At 40.5% G+C, this 22,522-nt stretch overlaps 1 protein-coding gene across 4 annotated transcripts in view; it reads left to right on the forward strand.

Moving 5' to 3' along the window:
- FRMD6 (FERM domain containing 6) overlaps positions 1 to 20,469 on the forward strand; it is a 213,425-nt gene extending 192,956 nt beyond the window's left edge. For all 4 annotated transcript variants that reach the window (XM_028505757.2, XM_036010005.1, XM_028505758.2 and 1 more), the window contains 7 exons: positions 2,893 to 2,958; positions 4,046 to 4,114; positions 6,712 to 6,886; positions 11,123 to 11,458; positions 12,630 to 12,761; positions 15,109 to 15,200; positions 17,543 to 20,469. In XM_028505757.2, the coding sequence (XP_028361558.1) occupies positions 2,893 to 2,958; positions 4,046 to 4,114; positions 6,712 to 6,886; positions 11,123 to 11,458; positions 12,630 to 12,761; positions 15,109 to 15,200; positions 17,543 to 17,827 (1,155 nt within the window). In that variant the 3' untranslated portion in view covers positions 17,828 to 20,469. The remainder of the gene's footprint in view (positions 1 to 2,892; positions 2,959 to 4,045; positions 4,115 to 6,711; positions 6,887 to 11,122; positions 11,459 to 12,629; positions 12,762 to 15,108; positions 15,201 to 17,542) is intronic.
- The last annotated feature ends 2,053 nt before the right edge of the window (positions 20,470 to 22,522 follow it).

The raw sequence follows: 22,522 nt of genomic DNA on the forward strand, positions 1-22,522 counted from the left end.
AGGCTTCCATGGTTCAATGCTGAGATAACACTGGCTGCAAATTGTGAATCTGGCTTTTCAGTGATAGGAAATAGTTCTTTTTCTCCTTTCCAAATCTGCATTTCTGCCTAGGGGAGTAACTCTGGCAACTTGTTTAATCAGTAGTTTTTAATGCTCCTCAAAGTGAAGTCATGCCTGCATCGTATCCATTACCGACAAGAGCATCACCATGTCAGCTGGTGTTTACTGAGCCCTGTGTTTGTGGAGCACACTGTATGTTTATCCTTTTTTAAAAAAATCCTCACAGCTCTGTAAGATAGGAACTATAATCTTCAATTTTACAGACGAGGAAACAGGCAAAAGACCACAACCCGAGTAAGTGGCAGAGCCAGGATTCAACCAGGGTCTATCTGCAAACAGCCTGTGTGCTTCCCTCAGCCTCTGATGTTTGCTACCCTCTTTTGTGTCCTGTGTATCCCTAGCCTCATTTCTTCAGAGGTCAGAGGTCACACACCCAAATAACAATTGGGGCCAATCACTCACACTACTGTTGATCATCGTCTGTCTTCTCTTCCCTTATGCCTCCTCCTCCCCACTCCTCTCCTATTTCATTAAGTGTCACATCTTTGGTAAGAACTCCGAAATCCCCACTTAGGAATACAGAGGTATATTCTCAAACCAAATGGGATGAAGTGGTTCAGAGTGTGGTCTGTTGCACCTAACTTCTGGGATTGACTCCCAGCTTCACCTTTTATCATGTGACCTTAGGCAAGTTATTTAACCTCTCTGCTTCAGTTTCCCCATAGTTAAATGGGGATGGTAACACCTCTGAGGTTTACTGAAGACCTAAAGGATAATGGATGAAAAGTGCTTCAAGCACTTGTTACCATTGTCATTGTTATGCTTATTATCGCCACTATACCCCTCTTAGTAAGATTAGCATAACTGAAGTTTTGGAGACTGGGATGTAGTTTGGAAATACTGCTGGTGATGATCCTTCCTAGTTCCGAAAACTTAATAAGGGACCAAAGGATGGTATTTTTTTCCTCTTTCATGCCCAAGGGGTGTGTTGTTAATGTCCTGTCATCCTTGACAGGCATAATTGAATTCCATAAAATCTTGGCTGAATTCCTAAAGGACTGAGTTGGTATTTTTTTCTTTAAGATATTTTATTTGTGACACTTAATTTATAGGAAAAATGCAAATAAATAACACTTTTAACAGTTTAGAATTTTAAAATGTATTGGAAGTATCAGTGATGCATTGAAAAGAGTGTGGCTTTGGAATCAAATATCAGTTAGAAACTCTGTATTACCACTGATTATCACTGGGGCCCCAACCAGATATAATCCTGGGCCATCTATTAAGTGGGAATGACTCCAAAGCTGAGAAAATTCTACGAGATAATGAATCTGAAATAACCAGGTGGTGTGCCTGGTACAGTAGTGATTCTTATTTGATAAGAAAGTTTAGTATTTAAAAAATTCGTATTAAGAATCATTTGGTGAAGTAGATACCTCACTTCATCTTTTGTATAAAAATTAATCTGTCAAATTTACTGAAAGTGTAATACCTCTATTTGCTAGAGAAAATTACTCTTGTCTTCTTAAAAGGAGATAATTAATAACAATGGAACTGAGTGAAATGGGGAAATAGATATTGCTGCCTCGTGAGCAGAGTTTTCATTCTTCGGAGAAGTCAAGCAGCAGCTATGAAAACTGCTTCATTTAAGGCCTGGTTATAGGGTTGAAATAAGGCAGATGAAGGACAGGAAACTTTCTGAGAAAAAGAATTCCGTGCTCCTCTTCGAGTATTGCACACTTGTACACACACAACCAGCGTTTTTATGAGCACAGTCTCATTTCAAGAAGCAACAGAACAGCCTTGAAAGGGTGATTGGCCTAAACTCATAGCGATGGATTGGTTTCTTTTACTGTATGAGCCTTTGTTGGTGTAAAAATATATTGTTGGGGAAAAAACAGCCCAAAAAGCAAAAACAGGCCATGTCTTTTCTTTTCTATGCCTGGTGAGGATACATTTCCCAAAAATATTTTTTTAACTATGTTCATGGGAAAACTGGACTAAAGATAATACATATCTGTACATATTCATTTATTGCTTGTACTGAGAAATCTCATAGCAAAAATAGTTACTTAGTAATTTTATGTATCTTTTATTTTAAACTTTATATTTTATATCCACTTATTACAGATAAGCACTTAAAAGACATGGCCAAATTTCTGAGTGCATTCTTAATTGCAGAATTTTTTTCCTAGATAGTTGTACATTATATTTTATAGTTTATAGTTTAGCTGATTGAATATATACCATTTTGGCAAGTAATAATTGAACATTTTAAAAATAAGTACTTTTTAAAAAACATGGAATATAAAGCTTTTACAGCTTTTATTACCTGTCCTCATGAGAGACCCTTAAATATTTAGGCTTGCCTCTAATTTTAGCTTCTGAGCTGGAAATGTACCCAGGTTGAAACATATGAAGTTTAGTGCATCTCACAATTTAACTGTGACATGTTTAAAATTCTAACATTTAAGAAAAGGTTAAGTATAAGGTGGAAGGTAAAAAAAATGATGCAAAAGCTGCAAAAATAGGCTTATTTACTGGAGTTCTTGAAAACATAAGTATTTAGAATATTGTCAGATATGAAAACACATTTAACAGTGAAAAACACTAATGCTTTTAAATCTCAAGGATTTAAAAATACAGAGTATACCATTATTGATTTACCATGTGCTTATGAATTTCTTAAAGCTTATAGAAAACTAGGGATGCAAAGGACGAGCAGAGTTATTTCAGGTCAAACACTTTCCAGTTCTGAAATTTCTTTCTTTTCTTTGGTGCTGAATTGTTTATTGTTGAAGAAAAATATACTTTTTTATAAAATTCCTACAGGATAAAAGGGAAATTGAAGCTTCTTTGACCCTTGGATTGACCATGCGGGGAATACAGATTTTCCAGGTTAGTAAATGAGAGAAGTAAGTGTCAAATAGTATCTACTCTTTCTTTTTCTTTATTATTTTTAAATTTTTTAAATACATTTTATTGATTATGCTATTACAGTTGTCCCATTTTTCCCTCTTTATTCTTCTCTGCCCTGCATCCCCCTCTCTCACCCATACTCCCTCCCTCCTTAGTTCATGTCCATGGGTCATACATGTAAGTTCTTTGGCTTCTCCATTTCCCATACTGTTCTTAACTTCCCCCTGTCTATTTTGTACCTACCAATTATGCTTCTTATTCCCTGTACCTTTTCCCCCATCTACTCTGTCTTAATTGACACTGTGCCTGTGTGGTCCTGTGATGGGCTCACCGGTCCATTTGTGGCCATGGATTGTTCGTTAACTTCTGTTTGTCTACTACAGATGTGGACAATGTGGGATAGACAAAGTGATGCACTCTAAACTTTGTTAGTAGTAACTCCTCTAGAACACAAAACAAAAAACCAAAGGTTGGCCCATGTTTGTAACTGATAGATGTCTATTTTGTGTGTGACTTAAAATCTACTCTTTTATCCTGGGGCATTTATAACTGTGTAAAGATGACACGAATACAGTACCTGACCAGATAGATGTTTTAACTTCCGTTACACTTTTCTGATAAAGCTTATCCCTGGAATAAGTAGGTGGGATGGTGCCGTCCCACAGCCATCAACAAGGGGGATAAAATAACTTCTATCTGTGAGCCTAGGAGAATATAAGGATATCTTATATTTAGTGTAGGCAAAATATCCAGCTATGAAGGCCTGAGTACCTTATCTCATCTCTTGAATGCCCGAGTCTTTTGGACTTTTATTTAAAGTTAGGAATAGGCCAAAAGAGGAAAGTTTGCCTTAAAAGGGCCAGTTAATGCAGACACTCACGAACCAGAAGCTACAGAATTACATCACTAATCTTTTAATTACTGTCTGCAGATCTCCAAAGAGAGGTGAAGACCTCTTTCAGATTTTAATTAATGTATTTTAGTTTTTCTGGAAGATAAATGGGAGCCATTTTAGTGTCTGTCAGTTTCATCAGTAACTCTATATGCATTATAATTCTTTCTACAGAATTTAGATGAAGAGAAACAGTTACTTTATGATTTCCCCTGGACAAATGTTGGAAAGTTGGTGTTTGTGGTAAGTTTAAAATTACTGACTAAAATAAATTAGTCACTTGTTTGTTTTTATGGATTTTTGTTGTTACTTGTTTTTTAAAACAATATTATCCCAGACACAAAAGTTAATGTTTTTTAAAAGTTCACAATGAAGATAGCTTTTTTATATTCTTATACATGTACTATATAATCCTTGTCACTCATCAGTGGTGAACCTAAAATTAAACCATCTTATAGCAAAATAAATCACTAATTTTATTTTGTGTGCCTGGTCTTCACCACACTGCCCTAAGTTATTCTACTTGCAGCAGAAATATAGTGAGAAAAGTACAAGATTGGGTCATTAAATAGAATTACTTTAAAAACATACAGCTGAAGGATTAGAAAACAGAAAACTGTAATCCTAGGGTGAGTTACTCTTCGTGTGGAGGCTGGCCAGTTCTTTTGGAAGTTACTTCTTTTGAACAAAGGATAAAGAGTGATATAAAAAGATGTTTCTATTAATACCTGATTCATTCAAATTCATTATTATAAAGAAACATCTAGAGTTCTTAACAGGAAAAATACTTTTATTTTTAGAATATTGAGACTAGTATACTTGTTTGTTGGCTAGAGCAAATTCATGATTTTTCCAGCTGTTTCTTTACTTTGTCAGCTATATACATTTTTTAGTAGGGTTCAAAGAATTACAGTTAATAGTGCGTGTATCTAGTAGTCATTAAAATACATAATTTGTTCAAAAATTATTGAAAAAATACACAAAGAAAGGAGGAAGATACACATGGGCTTCTGTCCCGTGTGGAAGATGGCCTATATAAACAAAGGACTAAACTGCCGGATAGAATTTGGGTACTGATTGCACACTGCTCTGTTAGTCAAGAGACCTGCTCCTGACTTTACATTACTTTAATTACTTGGGCACAGTTCAATCTGGTTTCACTTTACTCATACATTAAATGGGGTCTGACCTGCCTCCTCCTCAGGGGGTCTCTTTTGTTCCAGCTCTTTGTGAAAGGATCTGAGCTGTTTGAAAATGAGCAAATTATTACCATATTTGCCCCTTTCATATCTCAAATTAAGTAGTAATAAAATGCATTTATAAAATTGAGTGTTTTACAGGTCCTAGACAAGGGGTTCCTGAATCTAATTCTGCATCAGACTCATCTGAGGAGCTTTTTGAAGACAGATTTTTGTGCCTTATTCTCCTACCCTAGGATATTTTTGCTTCAGTGGCTGTGGGTGGGAAGAGTGGAAATCTAATTTGACAGACTTCCCAGATGAGTCTTCTTGCAGCCAGCCCAGCCCTGATGTTGAGCAAATTACTTAACCTCTCTGTGCCTTAGATTCTTCATTTAGAAAGGGGGATATTTAGCTCTCCTCCATAGACTTATTGTGAAGATAAATGAGATAATATCTGCTTAGTGCTCATTAAGTATCAGTTATTACCATTCTAGCATTGGGATCCACTGGTGGTTTTTTAAAAGTCCAGAGGTTAAAAATTCCACCCCTGTCTGAGTTACAGAAACCCGTATTGCTTTGTACTGACTCCAAGTTAGAACATGCCTCCCCCTTTGCTGTACTTCTCCCCTCTGGCTGAGAAGAATCTTCGAGTCTGGAATATTCCTTTTTGTCATTCTGCTGCACTATTCATTGATGGAAAAGTGAAAGTAATTCATAATATTCCATAACTAAGGAGCTCTGCCAAACTCTCACCGTCAACCTCAACTTTATGTTAATGATCCTAGACCTAAAGGGTGAGATTCTTTATATCTCTCTTGATAGATACTTACTCTGCCTATATCTCTTCTTTCGCTTTCCTGTCCCATCCCTCCCACTGTCTCTCTAGTTTCCAACCCCTTTCATCCAGCTAGAGAAGTTTTACATATTTTTCTAAACCCTAAAGAGGTACCCTGTATTTTCACTATCATAATTCTATTTATTTCCTTCCCAGATTTTATCATAAACTATAATTATTTTATGTGTTAATTTACCATCTGTCCCACTCAAATGTGTCTCCAAGGGGGTAGGGGCCTTGTCTGTCCTGTTCACTGTTATTTTCTCAGTGTCTAGCGCAGTGTTTGGTGCGTGGCAAGTGTTTAACAAGTATCTGAATGTCTTGCACTTCCAGAATTTGCTGCAATTGCATTTGATGGTACTGTCAGGATGGACCCTTCTCTTCTCTGTCATGTACGATAAGTGGCCTGACCAGCCAGAGAAACCCAGTCAGTGATTTCCAGAAGACCCTTGCTAGACCCTTCCCAGAGGGTTTTTGGTAATCCTCTGTCTCTGGTGTATTTGATAGGGAACATAGTAATTTATATCTCAGCAAATTTTGAATGGAGCTTTATATGGTTAAGTCCTCGCTTAAAGTCATCAGTAGGTCCAGTGACTTTAAGCAAAAGGACGGATTGTGAAACCTGTTTTACATAGGCTAATTGCCATAAATAAGAGTTAAGTTTCTACAGCAGCTCATCAATGTTATAACAAAGCAACATTATTTGAGGACCCGCTGCACTTCTATTTGAGTCTGTAGTTTTCCTTACTAAATAGAAAATGAGGGAGACCTTGGCAAATCAAAGGCTTTTCTTCCCGATTCTGATTTATGCTTTTCCTCCACAGGGAAAGAAATTTGAGATCTTGCCAGATGGCTTGCCCTCAGCCAGGAAGCTCATATACTACACGGGGTGCCCCATGCGCTCCAGACACCTCCTGCAGCTGCTGAGCAACAGCCACCGCCTCTACATGAATCTACAGCCTGTCCTGCGCCACATCCGGAAGCTGGAGGAAAATGAAGGTATCCCAGGGTCTCAAATGGGGAAGCAAATGACGCCTTTGCCACTCACGACCCCTGACTCTATAGCTGCCATCAGCTGGGGCTTTGGACTCCTGAGGAGTGGGATTTGGGGACTGGGCCTCTCCAGGTTTAATGCAGCATTCCTATTCCCATCGCAGTTCTATTTCAGAAGGCAAGGGATAGCCACCAACCATACCTATCCCAAATAGCTGAGGTTATCCCGTTCAGTTAGCTAACCCTTGAGCACAATCTCTTTAAATTATCCCACGCTTAGCTTGAAAATCCTTGCAAAAAGCCATCATGTTAAGGTTCATGTCAAGTTTATCTGCATCTCAGAGCTCTGCGTGTACCCTGATCCACCATGGTTCTGTTATCTTTGGGCAATCTGAAATTCCTTCCAATAAGGTGCACCACAGAAATGTCTCGTCTCTCTTATTGACTGCAAGGGAGGCCCCCAAGGCTGCCTTAGCAAGAATGACAAAGGAGAGAGAAATTCTTATTTGAGGATTTTATCAGCCAGTCCTCTGGGGGCTTTGCCAAGATAGAGACAGAATCAAGCGGTCTACTGGGGGCCCCAGAATCCTGGGCCCTGAAAAGGGAACACATGGAGAAGAGGGAGGCAGGGATGGGCGCTCTAATAGTAGGCTTCAGCTTTACAATATTAAGCTCATGGTCCGCCCTTTACCTTGAGTCATGGCACCCTGGAGTTTGTCCATTTAACACTCCAACTTCTGATCCCCCAAAATACTACTTTGTATATTTGGTTTTGGGTTCTTTTTTTAATATCTTCAATTTGTTTTGCAAGTTCATGTTGTGCTAATTCTGGGTAATTCAATTGGATTAGTAGATTTTAGGCATTTGTATGACCATTAGGATACAGATTCATATCTTAGGTCCATGTCTGAAGCAGATTTTGACCTCTCAGTCCCCACCTTTCCTACAGAAACAAGGCAAATTCTCGTAACAAGCAAAAACCCTTACAGAGTTTTGCACATCTGATTGATATGTCTCAAAAGCTGTCTCTGTCTAAATGAGACCCAGTTTGGAGATGTCATTGTAGTTTGAGTAGTGATTAGAGCATGAGTCAGTTCCCACTGTCTGCCACCAAACTGTGTCTGTAGAGAGGATGGGTGAAATTGTCGGGTGTTTTGGCTTCCTTGCTGCCAGACTGCCAGTTCTTCCCTGTGATGACTCATTGTTATAACAAATACGTCTCTCCAATGCTGACATGAATATTAAAGGAATTCAGATGGGACAGAGTGCCAGGGAGGCTTGGGAGAATAGGTAGGTGTCTTATTTAGGTGCAGAGCCCATCATTTGCCAAGTCAGCCTCATTCCTAATTGGTGCCTTGAGAAGTTCATTTATTCGGTCAGCTCTCTGCCAGTAGCATTTTAGTAAATTCTTGTTTAGGTGACTTGAGGGGGCGCTTTTTAGAGCCTGTGAGAAGTGACGAGCCATACAGTCTGAGGTAAACTACCAAGCATAGTACCAAGTGCATATATGGGGGTGTACATGTATAGGACAATGAAGGAATGGGTGAAAAAGTTATAAATTGGATTTTTTATTTGGGTAAGTACAGATAAATTTGGAGGGAACATCTTTTTTTTTTTCTTCTTCCAAAGAAACCATACTTAACTTCTTCTACTTAGAAACCCCTCCAGGTCTGAAGAAAACCTGAAATTAAGTTTCGCTGGACCAGCCTTGGTCTAATCCTGTTATCTCACCCACACTGTGGGCTCCGTCATTTTTGTTCTGTTTTGTTTTTTGTTTTTTGTTTTTAAGAAAGCCCTTTCTCAGCATTCGCTCAGCAAAACATCACAAAAAGAATCTTGTTTTTCTTAATTAAATTTAATTTAGAGTTAGCTTGTCTGAAATACTTTTTTAGCATTTTATAGTAGAAAATGATCACAGGAATTCTTCCACAGTGTTTAGAAGAGAAGAAATGCCTTTGTCTTTAAAAAAATTTTAACCCAACTTCATTCAGTAGCTAGAGCTTATTCTTAGGTCATCTACCCAGAAGTCATGCCAACTATGTTACATACTAAAATAACGTATGGAAAACTCTGGGGTCTCCGGGCTTTTACCTCAGAGGGAATAAAGGAACACTGACATGTTGACCAGCTGTATTGTTGGCACTGGTGACTGGTAGGCTGCATTTTGCATTTATTATACTAAATTTCTGAATTATTTCAGCATTTCCCTCAGTTTGTAACTGAATGGTGTGAAACTTCTTAAATGTTTGCAGAGGGTCAGTCAGAAGTGTCCAACCTTTTGGCATCTCTGGCCCACACTGGGAAAAGAAGAGTTGTCTTGGGCCCACACAATTAATTACACAAACACTAATGAAAACTGATGAACAAAAAAAAAGGTTTTAAGTAAATTTACGATTTTGCGTAGGGCCGCATTCATAGCCATCCTGGGTCGCATGCATTGGACACCCGCGAGTGATGTAGTTCTCACTCAGAAGGAAACAGAGCCAGCCACTGAGGGCTTGTCTGCCAGTGGGTGTGCTAGCGAATGCAGAAGAACCAGGACTGGCTCCAAACCTACCGGAAAGTTAGGACTAAAAGGACTGTAAAGAGGTAGAAAAGCTTTTACTACACCTACAGTTCCCAATTGTCTTAGAATTCCAACACCCTATAGAAACTTTCTTTTCTTTCTTTCTTTTTTTTTTTTACTTTTTTCCCCCTTCACTTGCTACCCTTCCAAGGGTCATATGGCTATCTATTATTTGAAACTACAGGAAGTAGAAACTGTAGAATTTTGTAAACACTTTTAGCTCTCATCTTCATCTCAACCCCACTTGCCTTCAGAGAATGGGAATCATTAGAATCCAGTCTGGCCCTAAAAAATGGGATGGATGCTCTTTTGTCTCAGTGATGTGTGTGTTGGGCTGTGATGTCCAGTTCCAGTCTGCTTTTTCGGTGGCCACACACACATGCCTTTGTGCTTTAGCCTGACTCCTTAGAATGGATGTGAATGGGCCAGAGCCCAGAAGTGTACCCCTAGCCTGCTCCGAGCATTTTTTCTATTATGCACCCTGAAAAACATAGCCTGTCTTTCTTCTGATGCTCATTCCCTCTCTGGGGAGCCTGTGGCAATTATGCTTCAGAGCTGGATTCAGACATCAACAGTGGACGTGTTTTTTACTTAACCAAGAAACAAGACAATTAAATTCATTATCACCCCCTAAGAATCTAGTTAGTCTACTAGTTAGCAGTTTCTGAGATAATGTCAACTTAACGTTCTCCAAATACCCTTTCCATTTTTCATCATTGTTCTAATCCGTTATTTTTTATCAGTATTAAAAATATAAGGAAGTTAAACTGTTTTGTTGTTGTTTCAGTTTCTGACGTGAAGCACACAATGGTATTTTTGTGTCAGTTGTAACTTTGTGTGTTAGTGTAATAATGGCTAGTTTGGCACTTGCTAAAAGGGACTTCCCTGTATAGTGTTTGCATTAAAGAGCAGCACTGGCCTGTTAAAGAACGTCTTTACCGGTCAGAGGCCACGTGGCAAACCAGTGGTGATTACTATGTTTTCTAAATAGATGACTGAGCCTCACTAACTCAGCCTAATGGAGAAAAGCAGTCTTCATTAATGAACATCTAAATTTTAGAATTCTTTGAAAGAAATTCTCAAAAGACTAGTTTTACTCTACATTGTGTTCGACAGTTAGAACTAAACAAACGATGGGCCCAACTGAACAAATGAAAAAATAAAATGCATGGCAGTTAGCATAATTATATTTATTAAAGTCTCCTGTAGCAGTGCTTCTAAAATTATCTGTGGGGAAAGACAACATTTTTAAAATTTCTAATCTCCTGTGGACCAATACTTTTGCAAAATACAAAATCACATTGGCTGTCATGACAATGTCACATTGCTCTAAAACTTTCTAAATGCTTATTCTCACTTGCTGAACTTATGTCACTGTGGACCAATAACAGATTGCTGACAAGAGGTGGTCGGTCAAGTAGCACTCTTCAACAGTGTTTGAAGCTTTAAAACTCTTTAAGTAGTTTAAGTAGTCCCCTCAAATGTGTTGTCCTGGTTTTTATTCGTTTTGCAGTGTTCTTAAGTGGAGAGCCTATCAGAATTAGGACCACTTTCCAGGCACTAGATTCTGAGTGTGAAATTGTGCTTGTTCTTGGCCTGACGACTCACTAAGGCTCACCAACCGCTCCTTCTGTCTTGGTTGAGTATAATGACGAGCTGTGTTCCTTACCACACAGAGAAGAAGCAGTACCGGGAATCTTACATCAGCGACAACCTGGACCTTGACATGGACCAGCTGGAAAAGCGCTCCCGGGCCAGCGGGAGCAGTGCAGGCAGCATGAAGCATAAGCGCCTGTCTCGTCACTCCACCGCCAGCCACAGCAGTTCCCACACGTCGGGCATCGAGGCCGACACCAAGCCCCGGGACGTGGGGCCGGAAGACAGCTACTCTGGCAGTGCCATCCACCGCAAGCTGAAGACCTGCAGCTCGATGACCAGCCACGGCAGCTCCCACACCTCAGGGGTAGAGAGCGGTGGCAAGGACCGGCTGGAGGAGGACTCGCAGGACGATGGTAACCTTTCCCTCAGGCCCTCCAAGCCAACAGTGCTGACTTGTCCTCACTGGCTCTCTTTTTCTCGCATAGTGTTTTTTCAAGTATTAGTTCTATAGAATCGAAATCTGGAGAACAACTAAGAAGTATTAGTTCTATAGAATTGATATCTGGAGAACAACTAAGTAGTCATCATAGAGAGTCTTCTTGCCATCTCCCCCAACCGCTTGGTTGAGGTGTTTGTGTTTTACTATGAACAAAACATCCTTGTAGTCATGATCCTTTGCCACCACAGAGCTGAATGGTTGTGGATTCTAAGTTTCAGCTGTTTATATGAAGTGAGTAGAAGTTAGTCCTGTAGCCCCCTGGGTCTTCATTTCTGATTTCCAGATGAAATAAGCATTGGGTCAGACACAGACTAGATTTAACAATAGTGGCATAAATGTTCTGAATTTGTACCAGAAAAAAAGAAAGAAATATATTTGAGCCCAGGCCACTTGCTTAATTAGGATTTCTTAAATACTGCTCGTGTCACCGGAATGCTGGGGAGTATAAAGGGTACATAGCACCTGGCTGCCCGACTCTGTGCTAAGGAAGTCAGGGGAGACCTACAGCCTGTATCAGCCACACTTAGCATTTATGTACACCTTTTTTAAAATTCTTTTTCTTTCCTAACTAATTGTTGTAGCATTCAGGTTCAGGGAAAAGATACTGACTCCGTTAAGGAAAACTACAGAATGTGTATTTGGTTACTATAGGATTCATGTGGATCTCCAATTGAGTCACTGAATGCCTTGAGAGCAGGCAGCTGTGGGCAGTGGGGAGCTTCATGAACTGCTCGTTCTCTCTGTGTCAGCGATCTGCTTTGGCACTAGGCAAGTGGCCCATCGGTCTCAGTTTGCCCTGTCATTGCAGCATGGCAGTACAGCTTTTCTTCTCTCTTAAACAGGAAACAGTAACTGAGTCAGATCATGTTGTTTAGAAGACTTATAGATAACACAGCAATCCCATGAGAAAGAGAACAAGTGGCATTTAATTGAGAATTGTTCCCTAGAGTGGACTGTTGTAGAGTCTCATTAGCCAATTTATTTTAAAATATGAATGATTACATGGTCTCCCTCAGAATGTGGCTATGAATTATGATGGCCATTTCCCTTCATGTCATGAATGTCCTTTCCTTTTCCTGTGTCAGAAATAGAGATGTTGGTGGATGACCCCAGGGACCTGGAGCAGATGAACGACGAGTCTCTGGAAGTCAGCCCGGACATGTGCATCTACATCACGGAGGACATGCTCCTGTCGCGGAAGCTGAATGGACACTCTGGTGAGCTCGCGGGCAGTTCTCCTTAACTAGTGGTTGTTCTGGACTGAGAAGCAGGTGCCTCCGAGAATAGAAGGGGTGGGGCTGGATCAGAGACAGGACTGGAATTGGAGCCTTTCCAAGTCAGTGTTATCAGCTGTAGGATCGAGTGCCTTCTGTGGAGGGACGGGAAAAGGGAGAGAAGCTCCCAGGATTGGAAAGTGGCTTTTTCTACCCCTTGCTCTGGACAAAGTTAGGGTTTTCTCTCTTTCTCTTTTGCTTTTAAATGATATTCAGAAAATCATAATACATCTGGAAGGGTCCTCTGAGACCCTTTAGGCCAGCCTCCTCCTTTTTCTAGTTGAGAAAACCTATACTAGTACGGGGATCTGGAGGGGAAAGTATCAGAAAAGATGGACATAAAAAGACACTTTTAAATTTTGCATTTGATCAATTCTTCTAGAAAACATGCATTCACCATACCCCTGTTATAGGGTTCTATAATATTACATAATATATATTTCTATCAAATGAAAGATGTTATCTTTAAAAAATAGGAGCAAGATGGGTTTCATTTTTAAACCTCAGTTACTTCTGTGTCTGCCACATGTCATAAATTAGTCTCTATTCTTCAGAGGAATATGCCTTAGGAACCAGTACTGTTGAAGTGGCCTCGGTACTCGCCATTAGGCCTCTCTGAGCTCTGATGGAGTAAGAGACCCTGTTAGGACCGGAGCGGCTGCTGTTGCCCTGTCAGACCCACAGTTCTGGTGGTGAGCCTCTCCGTGCGCACAGGCAGGCAGAGGTGAATAAGGCCAACACCCAGTCCCCACCCTCCTGGCACTTACTCTGCAAGAGCACCAGGAACCTTTTATTACAGAATTCCATCTGTTAGCCTAGCAGAACCTTGACTTTCGGATGCACCACCAGAAACAGACCTGCCAATGGTTGCAGAGAATCACTCTGCCTGACCAACAGAGATTCAGCAGACTGGTTGCTCTGCACACACTTGAGGAGTTCTTACACCCAGTTTCCCCCCCTTTTTTTTGCCCATTTGCCCACTGCTTTATTGTATTGAATTTTTCCTTACAAATGTATTTAAATATATATTAAATATAAATTTATAATTATATGCACATTATAGGTGCACAGACAGCATGCCATTGCTCGCGTGTGTGTGTGTGTGTGTGTGTGTGCGCACGCGCGCGCCTGAAACAATGTCCGCTAAAGTGCCTTTGGGAAGGGGGTGTAAGGGAAGCGTTTAACACAAGAAGTTATTTCTACAGGTTACTAGCAGTGGCTGAATAAATATCTCATGACAGTTTGTTGGGAGGGTTTGTTTGTTTGTGTGTTTGTTTTTTTAATAAAATGGTAAGGTACTTAAGCCATTTGGCCTTAAGGACCTGCAACTTGACATACTCACTTTCTTCAATTATTTGCGAGATCTTCCCTTGTTGGCAGTTACACCTTCTGAAGCCTTTTGTGGGTGCTTCACTCACATGCCACAGTCTCATGAGACAGTGTCAGCCCTGGATTTGTTTCAAAATATTAACAGGTTGCCCCTGCGCACCAGGGTGATTGGGACCCTGTTGATCTCAAGAGATCTAGAATTGACTCTTCACTGTGGCCTCCCATTTTGGTCTCTGACCAGTGAGTAGGACTGACTGCAGAAGAGATGGGCCAGCGTCCCCATTGGCCCGGAAGAGCTCCCATGAACCACCCTTGTTCCACATGCAGGCTCTGCACCTTGTGCTTTTCATGTATGTGCGCTTTAATCATCATCAACTCATGGATCAGTGCTGTCACCAGCTCCCTTGTGTAAGAGGAGGAGACTGAGATAGAGGGTGGCTAAATAACTGGCCGGCACACTCAGCTAATTACTTGTCTGGGCTGAGTTCCAGTCCAGATCTGTGTGATTCCAGAGGCCAGAGCCCTCGCACTCACCCACTGCACATGCAGGTGGGACTGCAGCTGGAGGGCCGTGTCACTGTGCCGGTGGGGCTAAATTCAAAGTCACCGTTATGTGGGAAGTGGGAAAGCTTTAGGAGCTATCATAGAGAGACTGCTTTACACCTACAGCCTTTGTTTGTACTACTAACCTTGTCATAAATAGATTAATTAGAAGTTTATGTTAGAAAATTGAGGCTCTAAACTCCTTTCTCCACTCAGATCCCACATTCATCTCACCCCCACCCCACGTACTGTAAGATATAAGATAAAATGTGTTCTGTTCTAGTTGTCTGCCACCAGAGTCATAGTGAGATTTTCCAATAATGGTTAATATTTGATCTTTCTTTTTAGTAGTGGTAGACATGTGGCAAGAGGTAGGAGCAATATGAAGTCTTCATTTTTTTTTTTCTGTTTTGTTTAGGGTTGATTGTGAAAGAAATTGGTTCTTCCACCTCTAGCTCCTCAGAAACAGTCGTAAAACTTCGTGGCCAGAGTACCGATTCTCTTCCCCAGGTATGAAAGAAATTGAAAATTTTAAATAGGGGCCTAACATGTATATTTATATAAAGAGGTGAAATTAAAAATCCTGAAGAAATTATTCTTACCAGATACCTACATTATAGTTTTATTCTGAACTCACTTCCATTTTCTTTGCTAGTTCCATTTATCTTTGAGTTGATTTTGTACTTAAATTATGTACTTAATTTTATACTTTATGTAGATGAGGAGCCTCTAACATTCAGACTTCAGGTTGACTGTGTGTGTGTGTGTGTGTGTGTGTGTGTGTGTGTGTTGATAAACCACAACAACTCGTCTGCTGTGCTGCGGCAGAAACGTTTCCACACACTGATTCTTCCATTCAGAGTAAACTTTCAAAGTATACTAAGGGAAAGTATTTGATAACCTGTGTTCACTGGTTAGGCTCTTAAAATGTCAAAGATACAGATAAATTAACATACTCTAATACTCATGGTTGCAGCATTTGGATATAATGTACAACTTATTTTTTTTTAAAGATTTTTATTTATTCACTTTTAGAGAGGGAAGGGAGGGGAGAAACATCAATATGTGGTTGCTGGGGGTTATGGCCTGCAACCCAAGCATGTACCCTGGCTGGGAATTGAACCTGCGACACTTTGGTTCGCAGCCCACACTCAATCCACTGAGCTACGCCAGCCGGGGCTTAATGTACAACTTATATTCGCCTCTATTTTCTGAGTACTCTCTCCTATGTCCTTTTTCTTGGATACACTCTCTCTCTCTCTCTTTCTCTTTTGTGTGTTTCTTTTATTTCTTTTTTTGTCTTCTTGCATTCTGGCAGTCTTTGCCTCTTACATTTTTCTCTCATTTTTCCCATTTGCACTTTTTCCTCTTCTACTTAACTAGTAATGTGAAATGACATTTTACTAAATATTTTCTGAAAACTCCAGTGAGTGTTTTTTATTTTTAAGATTTTATTTATTTTTAGAGAGGGGAATTGAAGAAGAAAGGAAGAGAAACATCAATGTGTGGTTGCCTTTCACACGCCCCCTACTGGGGGCTTGACCTGGCCCGTAACCCAGGCACATGCCCTGACTGGGAATCGAACCGGTGACCCCTTGGTTTGCAGGCCAGCATTCAATCCATTGAGACACATCAGCCAGGGAAGTGAGTGGTTTTTAAAGCTGTGTGTATAGCATGATGATTAAGTGAACAAGCTCCAGGGTCACACTGGCTGGCTTTGCCCCACTGCTGGGCCACTAAGCATGAGTTCTTGTTGTACACAGTTGTGTGTGGGGCACAGCTGAGGATCACAGTCCTCACCTACAAAGTGGGGAAAGCACCTGGGCGCCTGCCCTGAGGATTTGTGGTGATGACCTAATGAATTCTCTGTGAAAACACATCAGTGCCCAGGAAGACGACATCAGTACGAGGGATTGTCATCTTCAGGGAGTGCTCAGATGTGACACTGCCTAGTAGAATATTGCTGGGCTCAGACCCTGTTCTCTCCTCCTAGTGCTTTGCCTCTTAATGTGACATTCAGCAGCAAAAGTTAGAGATAGAATGCCTCATTTCCATAAATAACCCATTTAGTATATTCTATTACTATAATTACCTGAGCCGTTTTCAACCTGTTTATATATGTTCAGCCAGTACCACCTCTTGAGATAATGAGTTCCAAAGGTCTGCTACCTGCGGCGGGAAGCATTTGGCAGAACATGGCCTCGAGCGATGTTCAGGAGCTGCTTTTAATCCTGGCACTTGCCTCCAACCCTCTCTGTACCAGCAACATCTCAGGTCATCTTTCTACCCAAGAATTCTGGCTTTTTAAAAAATAGTTCTTCACTCTGTGTTTCTTGAGTAATAATTGGTTTGTGTTCCCATTTCTTGCTAACATAATAACAGAACTCAGCATAAAGTGTTGGCCACCCTGAATTGCCATATCGTAGTGGGGAAAAAACAAGGAAACAGTATCTTTACATATACAGTCTTACTTTAAGACAGTTGCTTGATTTCTGAGATGCTGGAGATAGTTGGATTCCTGTCGCATTTGCTTCTCTGTGCCTTGGATCAGTCACCTGTAAAATGGGGAAATAATAGCACCCACCTCATAGGGCTAATAGGAAGATTAAATGTGTTGATAATACCTGTAGTGTGTGCGTATCAGGGCCAGCCACATAATAAAGTCTCAGTAAATATTAGCTGCTATTATCGTTATTGGGAGCTCAGGTACCTCAGATTGGAAACCTCCCTGACATATAGGATTCCTTAACCCTTTATAAATGTTGCAGCCCTCTGTTTACAGGGCAAATATTGCTAACCTTTCTCTTTAGCCTATATTCTTGAAGTTTTTTCAACCTTCCTTTGTTTTGCAGACTATATGTCGAAAACCAAAGACTTCCACCGATCGACATAGCTTGAGCCTTGATGACATCAGACTTTACCAGAAAGACTTCTTGCGTATTGCTGGTCTGTGTCAGGACACTGCTCAGAGCTACACTTTTGGATGTGGCCATGAACTGGATGAGGAAGGCCTCTATTGTAACAGCTGCTTGGCTCAGCAGTGTGTCAACATCCAGGATGCTTTTCCAGTCAAAAGAACCAGCAAATACTTTTCTCTGGATCTCACTCACGACGAAGTTCCAGAGTTTGTTGTATAAAGTGTGTCTGTGTGCAGCTATACGGCAGCCTGCTGTTTGCCAGAGGCTGTGAAAGCCATGAGCTCTTTCTCATTTCTTGTGCCATATCGTCTTCACCCAGAACACAGCTCTTTTTGAAATTTGCGATGGAAATAAAAGCCTGAGACAACTGCACTTTAAGTATTACACAGAGAGAAAAGAGAATGTACAGCAAGACAAGTGCCTGGAAGTTCACGATCCTTTGGAAGGAATTGTGCTTTACTGCTTACTAAGCCTTTAGAATATTGAACCGTGGTGTGTTTGCTCACTGTTCTGTTTTTTAGTTCAGTCACATATAACATCACGTTTTGTTATCATGTGAACAATGTTGTTGGATTTTTTTGCCTGTCAATTTTTTTTTTTATCACTCCCTCATGAAATGTTCATGTTTTGAGGGAGGAGAGAGAAAAGAATCTCTCTTCTTTTCCTGGAGAGACCATCTCCTAGTCCCTAGCCATTGCCACCTCACTGGGGCTGTCCCAAAGAGAACACTGACGAAGCAGTCAGAATCCCATGCTTCCAGCAAGCCAAAGAGATGGATGTAACAGAAGTGCAGCCCGGGGTCAGACAGCCGTGAACCACGCAATAAGCAGAAGAGTGTGCATGCTGCGATGCCGGTGACTCCTCCACGCCCAGTGCCCTGGCCGCCTCCTGCTCTCCCAGAGAGCTCTGGGACTCAGGTTCCTCATCCAAGTAACAGATCAATTGTATTCATGTCATAATGCATTCTGTGGAGTTTCCAACACTGGTTTTTGTTAAAACTATGAAAATGTATGAAAATGTCTTAGAAAATGTTTATGCTTCATTTTTTTTAAATCAAGAACAAATTAGGGTAATGCTAGTTTCTACTTAACCAAAAATACCCTAACTATACGCATATGTTATTATACATATATAAATACATGAGGTTGTGTGTGTTTATATGTGTTTAAACCTTACGTGACTGTCTTGTATACGTGGTCTTTCTTGTTTAATATGGAGGATGTGTCATTGAACGATTGATACCTACAGACAATCAGTTGACATGTGTAGTTAAAAATGACTATTTTCTCATGTGTCTTTTGCTGTGATTCTCAACCCTGGTTGCATCATAGAATTATTTTGGGAGGTCTTAAAAAAAAAGTCTGGGTTCCACCTCCAATGAGTTAAATGAGTCTCTCGTAGTGGGACCTAAATGGAATTGCTCTTCTTTTGAGATACTCCAAATGGAGCCCATGTGCAGCAGAGTTGAAAACCACTGATCAGGAGGCCTCCTTTTCATTCATTTTTAAGTAAAAGCATATAGAAAATGTTAGTGTTTGAGAAAGGGCCATTTTTAAGATAGTTACTGCCACTACTGTTAGGATGTATAATGAAACCAAATCAGGAGAGTGAACTCATTGACCTTCAGATGTACAATAGCGATGTTACTCACACTTCAAGAGAGTACTTTAGCACAATGTCTTTCTATGGGATGTTTTTAATGATTTCATATTTAAAACATTTGTTTACCATATTTTGATATACCATTTTTTTCTACCTACCAGGTTTTATTAAAAAGAACTATATATTATTTTCTAAAGAAACAGTCATATTTTTATACAAAATTAAGTTTTCAGGTAACAAAGAAATAGATTTAGGGTACAGCAGTGTTACCCATGGATGGGAATCAGTATTATAAACACGCGGAAAAGGTGAACAAGCTCCACCCACGCTGTCCCCCGCGTGTCCCCACACAGACGTGGCCGGGCAGCATGCACGCAACCAGCCTGGTCAGATCAGTCCAACTTGACGCTTTAAAAGGAAAAGAGTTCTATAGAATTCTGTCGTCTTGTAACTGTTTTACTCATATTAAATGTTTTGAAAGAACCAAAGTTTTCAGATATCAGAATGTATAAAAGTATCTCAGTCTCTGTATAAAATGATGAAGTATGAGAAGATCATCTGGTGACTATTTTACTTAAAAGTCATTAAATAATCTACCATTTCTTATAGATGCTTAAAGGACAAGTCCTGGTGAATTTTGACTATAAAGAGTCCAAATCATAATATGCTACATTTCCTTAGCTCTTAGTGTTTCTTGCAAACATCAAGAAAAAAAAACAAATTTATTAACTAGGTAGTGCTTTTTACTTTATTTTCTCCCTACTTTAACCAGAATCAAGTCTTCAGGGTTTTGCCAGCACTGTTGGTTTTGCACACCTTCTTTCTAATTGGATTGATGAATAGTCTTGTAGGTTTTCAAAAATGAAACATGCTAAGGACGTTTTTGCTTTTTGATCCACTGTTTGCAGCAGAATTATATATATGTATATGAAAATCCATTTTGAATACCTACATTTTTGTATTTGAAATTTGTTTAAAAAAATAAAAAGAAAAGTCTAAAGCTGTTATTTATTCTGCATTTGTTAATGTCCATTGCTAGTTAGTATACCAGTTGGGTATATATTGCTTCCACTTCTACATTTGTATTTGCAGCAGTGAGCTTTATATCTACATAAACTCTAAGTAATCCTTTCTGTGAAAGGATCGTCATATCGGGATGATACCAAAAGCGTGTAAAAAAAACCTTCATTATTTTGTAATTATTCTTATAGGCATTTCATGGCAAGATTAACAGTCAATAAAGTTACTTTTTATTTGCCTTTGAGTGCTTTTTTGTTATTAGGGTTCTCAATTAAACAAAAGGTGTTAAAGAGTGAATGTTTTCTTTGTGTTCTTCTTTCCTGTAATAAAACACATTAAAGGACAACCTGAAGTTCCCGGGTGACAGAACACCCTGCTGTGTGCCAGACCTGCTCCACGTGTGTTAGAAGTCCACTTGTCAACTCACCTCTTCCTCACATTTCCAGAAGACAGGCACCAGTACTGTGCCTGAGTTAGAGATGAAGGAGCCGAGGCCCCAAGAGGCTAAGCCCACTCGGAGAGGTTGTTGACAATCGGCCACTATTCAGTTCCATATTGTGGGGCTGAAAGGACTCTACTTATTTAAATATTTTTTACTTTTTAAAATTAAATAACTCCTGTACTATAAATCTGCCCTTAACACAGTCATCATTGGACTGTTGGTTTTAATTTTAAAAAAACTAAGTGGCTGCATTTGAAAGTGTGCGTTCACAGACTGAAGGTGGGGGGGTGGGGCACAGGGTGTGGTGTGGACAGAGCCCAGGCTTCGGGGCCACACCCAGGATCCTGAAATGCCCGGGCTCTCCTGAAAGAAAATCCATCACCTTCTCTTTGCTCCTGTTTTCTTGGCTATAAAAACGGGAATAATAATTCAAAGCACTGTTGGAGATTACATAAAACAATAGGTATAACGCCCCAGGTGACTATAGTGAAAGAGGAAAGTTTTTAAATCTGACAAACATTGAATGTTTATAGAACTGAGCCATTTGGTCGTTTGGACACAAAATTCAAAACACAAGCTTTCTAGTGGGGTGTTGCTCATGAATTTTGCAGAGTATTTGATAAATTGTAAGTAAATTAGAGGCAAGGGAAAAAACGTCTGTTTTCCTGCTGTGTGTCTGATGTTACATACATCATGTGTGACCCTCACAACCCTTCAAGGAGTTGTCACCCTCATTTAGTAGCTGAGGGAACTTCAACTTGCCCAAGATCCTACAGCTAGTAAATGATAGAGGGGAGTTTTAAATGCAAACTGGTCTGCAAAAGTTTTGCTTTTTCTATTTCATATACTGTGTTACCCACTGTCCTTAGCGAAAGCTCAGAATCTAATAGGGGAGACTTAAAATTTTGATAGTGTGATAAGTTTATTTGTTCATGCACTGTTTTCTTTGAGCACCCACTGCCAGACATACGTGAGACACGTGTTGCTTTGGCACAGGCAGTGAAGGCCTAGGGTTTGGGAACAGGAGCTGGGGAGATCGGAGAAGCGTTTATTTGGAAGAAGAGCTTTGAATGGGGCCTTCTGGCAGGATGGGGTGAGGTATGAGCTGTCCAGGCAAAGGCTTAGAAGCTGCAAACAACTGCTCACTAAGGAACCTGCAAGGGCCCACAAGGGACCTTTGACGCAATGAGCCTCTCTCCAGCCTCATCATGAAAGGTCTTAGATGCCCAGATGAGGACACAGATTTTTGTGGACAGCAAGGACCCATTGAGGAGGAAAGATTTGTTTGAGGTTTGGGAGAAATCGTGGGAGCAATGCTAGTTGAAGGTGGGGAGAGGGGCAGCTAAACTAGAGAGATGAACTGAAGACGAGGCAGCTGGGAGGAAAGGGAAAAATTCAGAAGCTTACGCAGGGAACAGAGTAATAGGACTGCAACACACACACAGGGTTGTCACCTATGCTAAATATGGAGACAGGCAGTTTTGCCACACTTGGAAATGTCCTTGGGCAGACTAAAGAGTTAATTACTGCTTTATATTACAAATTGAAAGTCTACCCTGCATGAATACTTGGAATATTGGCACGATGGCCGCCAGCACTCTAGTCTGGCAGTGGTTCTCACCCCCATTATACGTTAGAACAACCTGGAGAACGAGAAACAGCAGAGCCTGGGCCCCAGAACAGAGCTTCTGACTCATTTGTTCTGAGGTGGGCATGGTACTTACTATAAAAGCTTTGCAAGTGATACTAGCATGCATCAGGGTTGCAAGCCTTGGTCTGTAGGGAAGCCCAAGCCATACAGAACAATCTGGTTTCCTGCTCCTGAACTAGCATGATCCACGCTTGGGATG

The sequence above is a fragment of the Phyllostomus discolor genome, chromosome 1, assembly GCF_004126475.2.
Source record: "Phyllostomus discolor isolate MPI-MPIP mPhyDis1 chromosome 1, mPhyDis1.pri.v3, whole genome shotgun sequence".
Taxonomy (NCBI): domain Eukaryota; kingdom Metazoa; phylum Chordata; class Mammalia; order Chiroptera; family Phyllostomidae; genus Phyllostomus; species Phyllostomus discolor.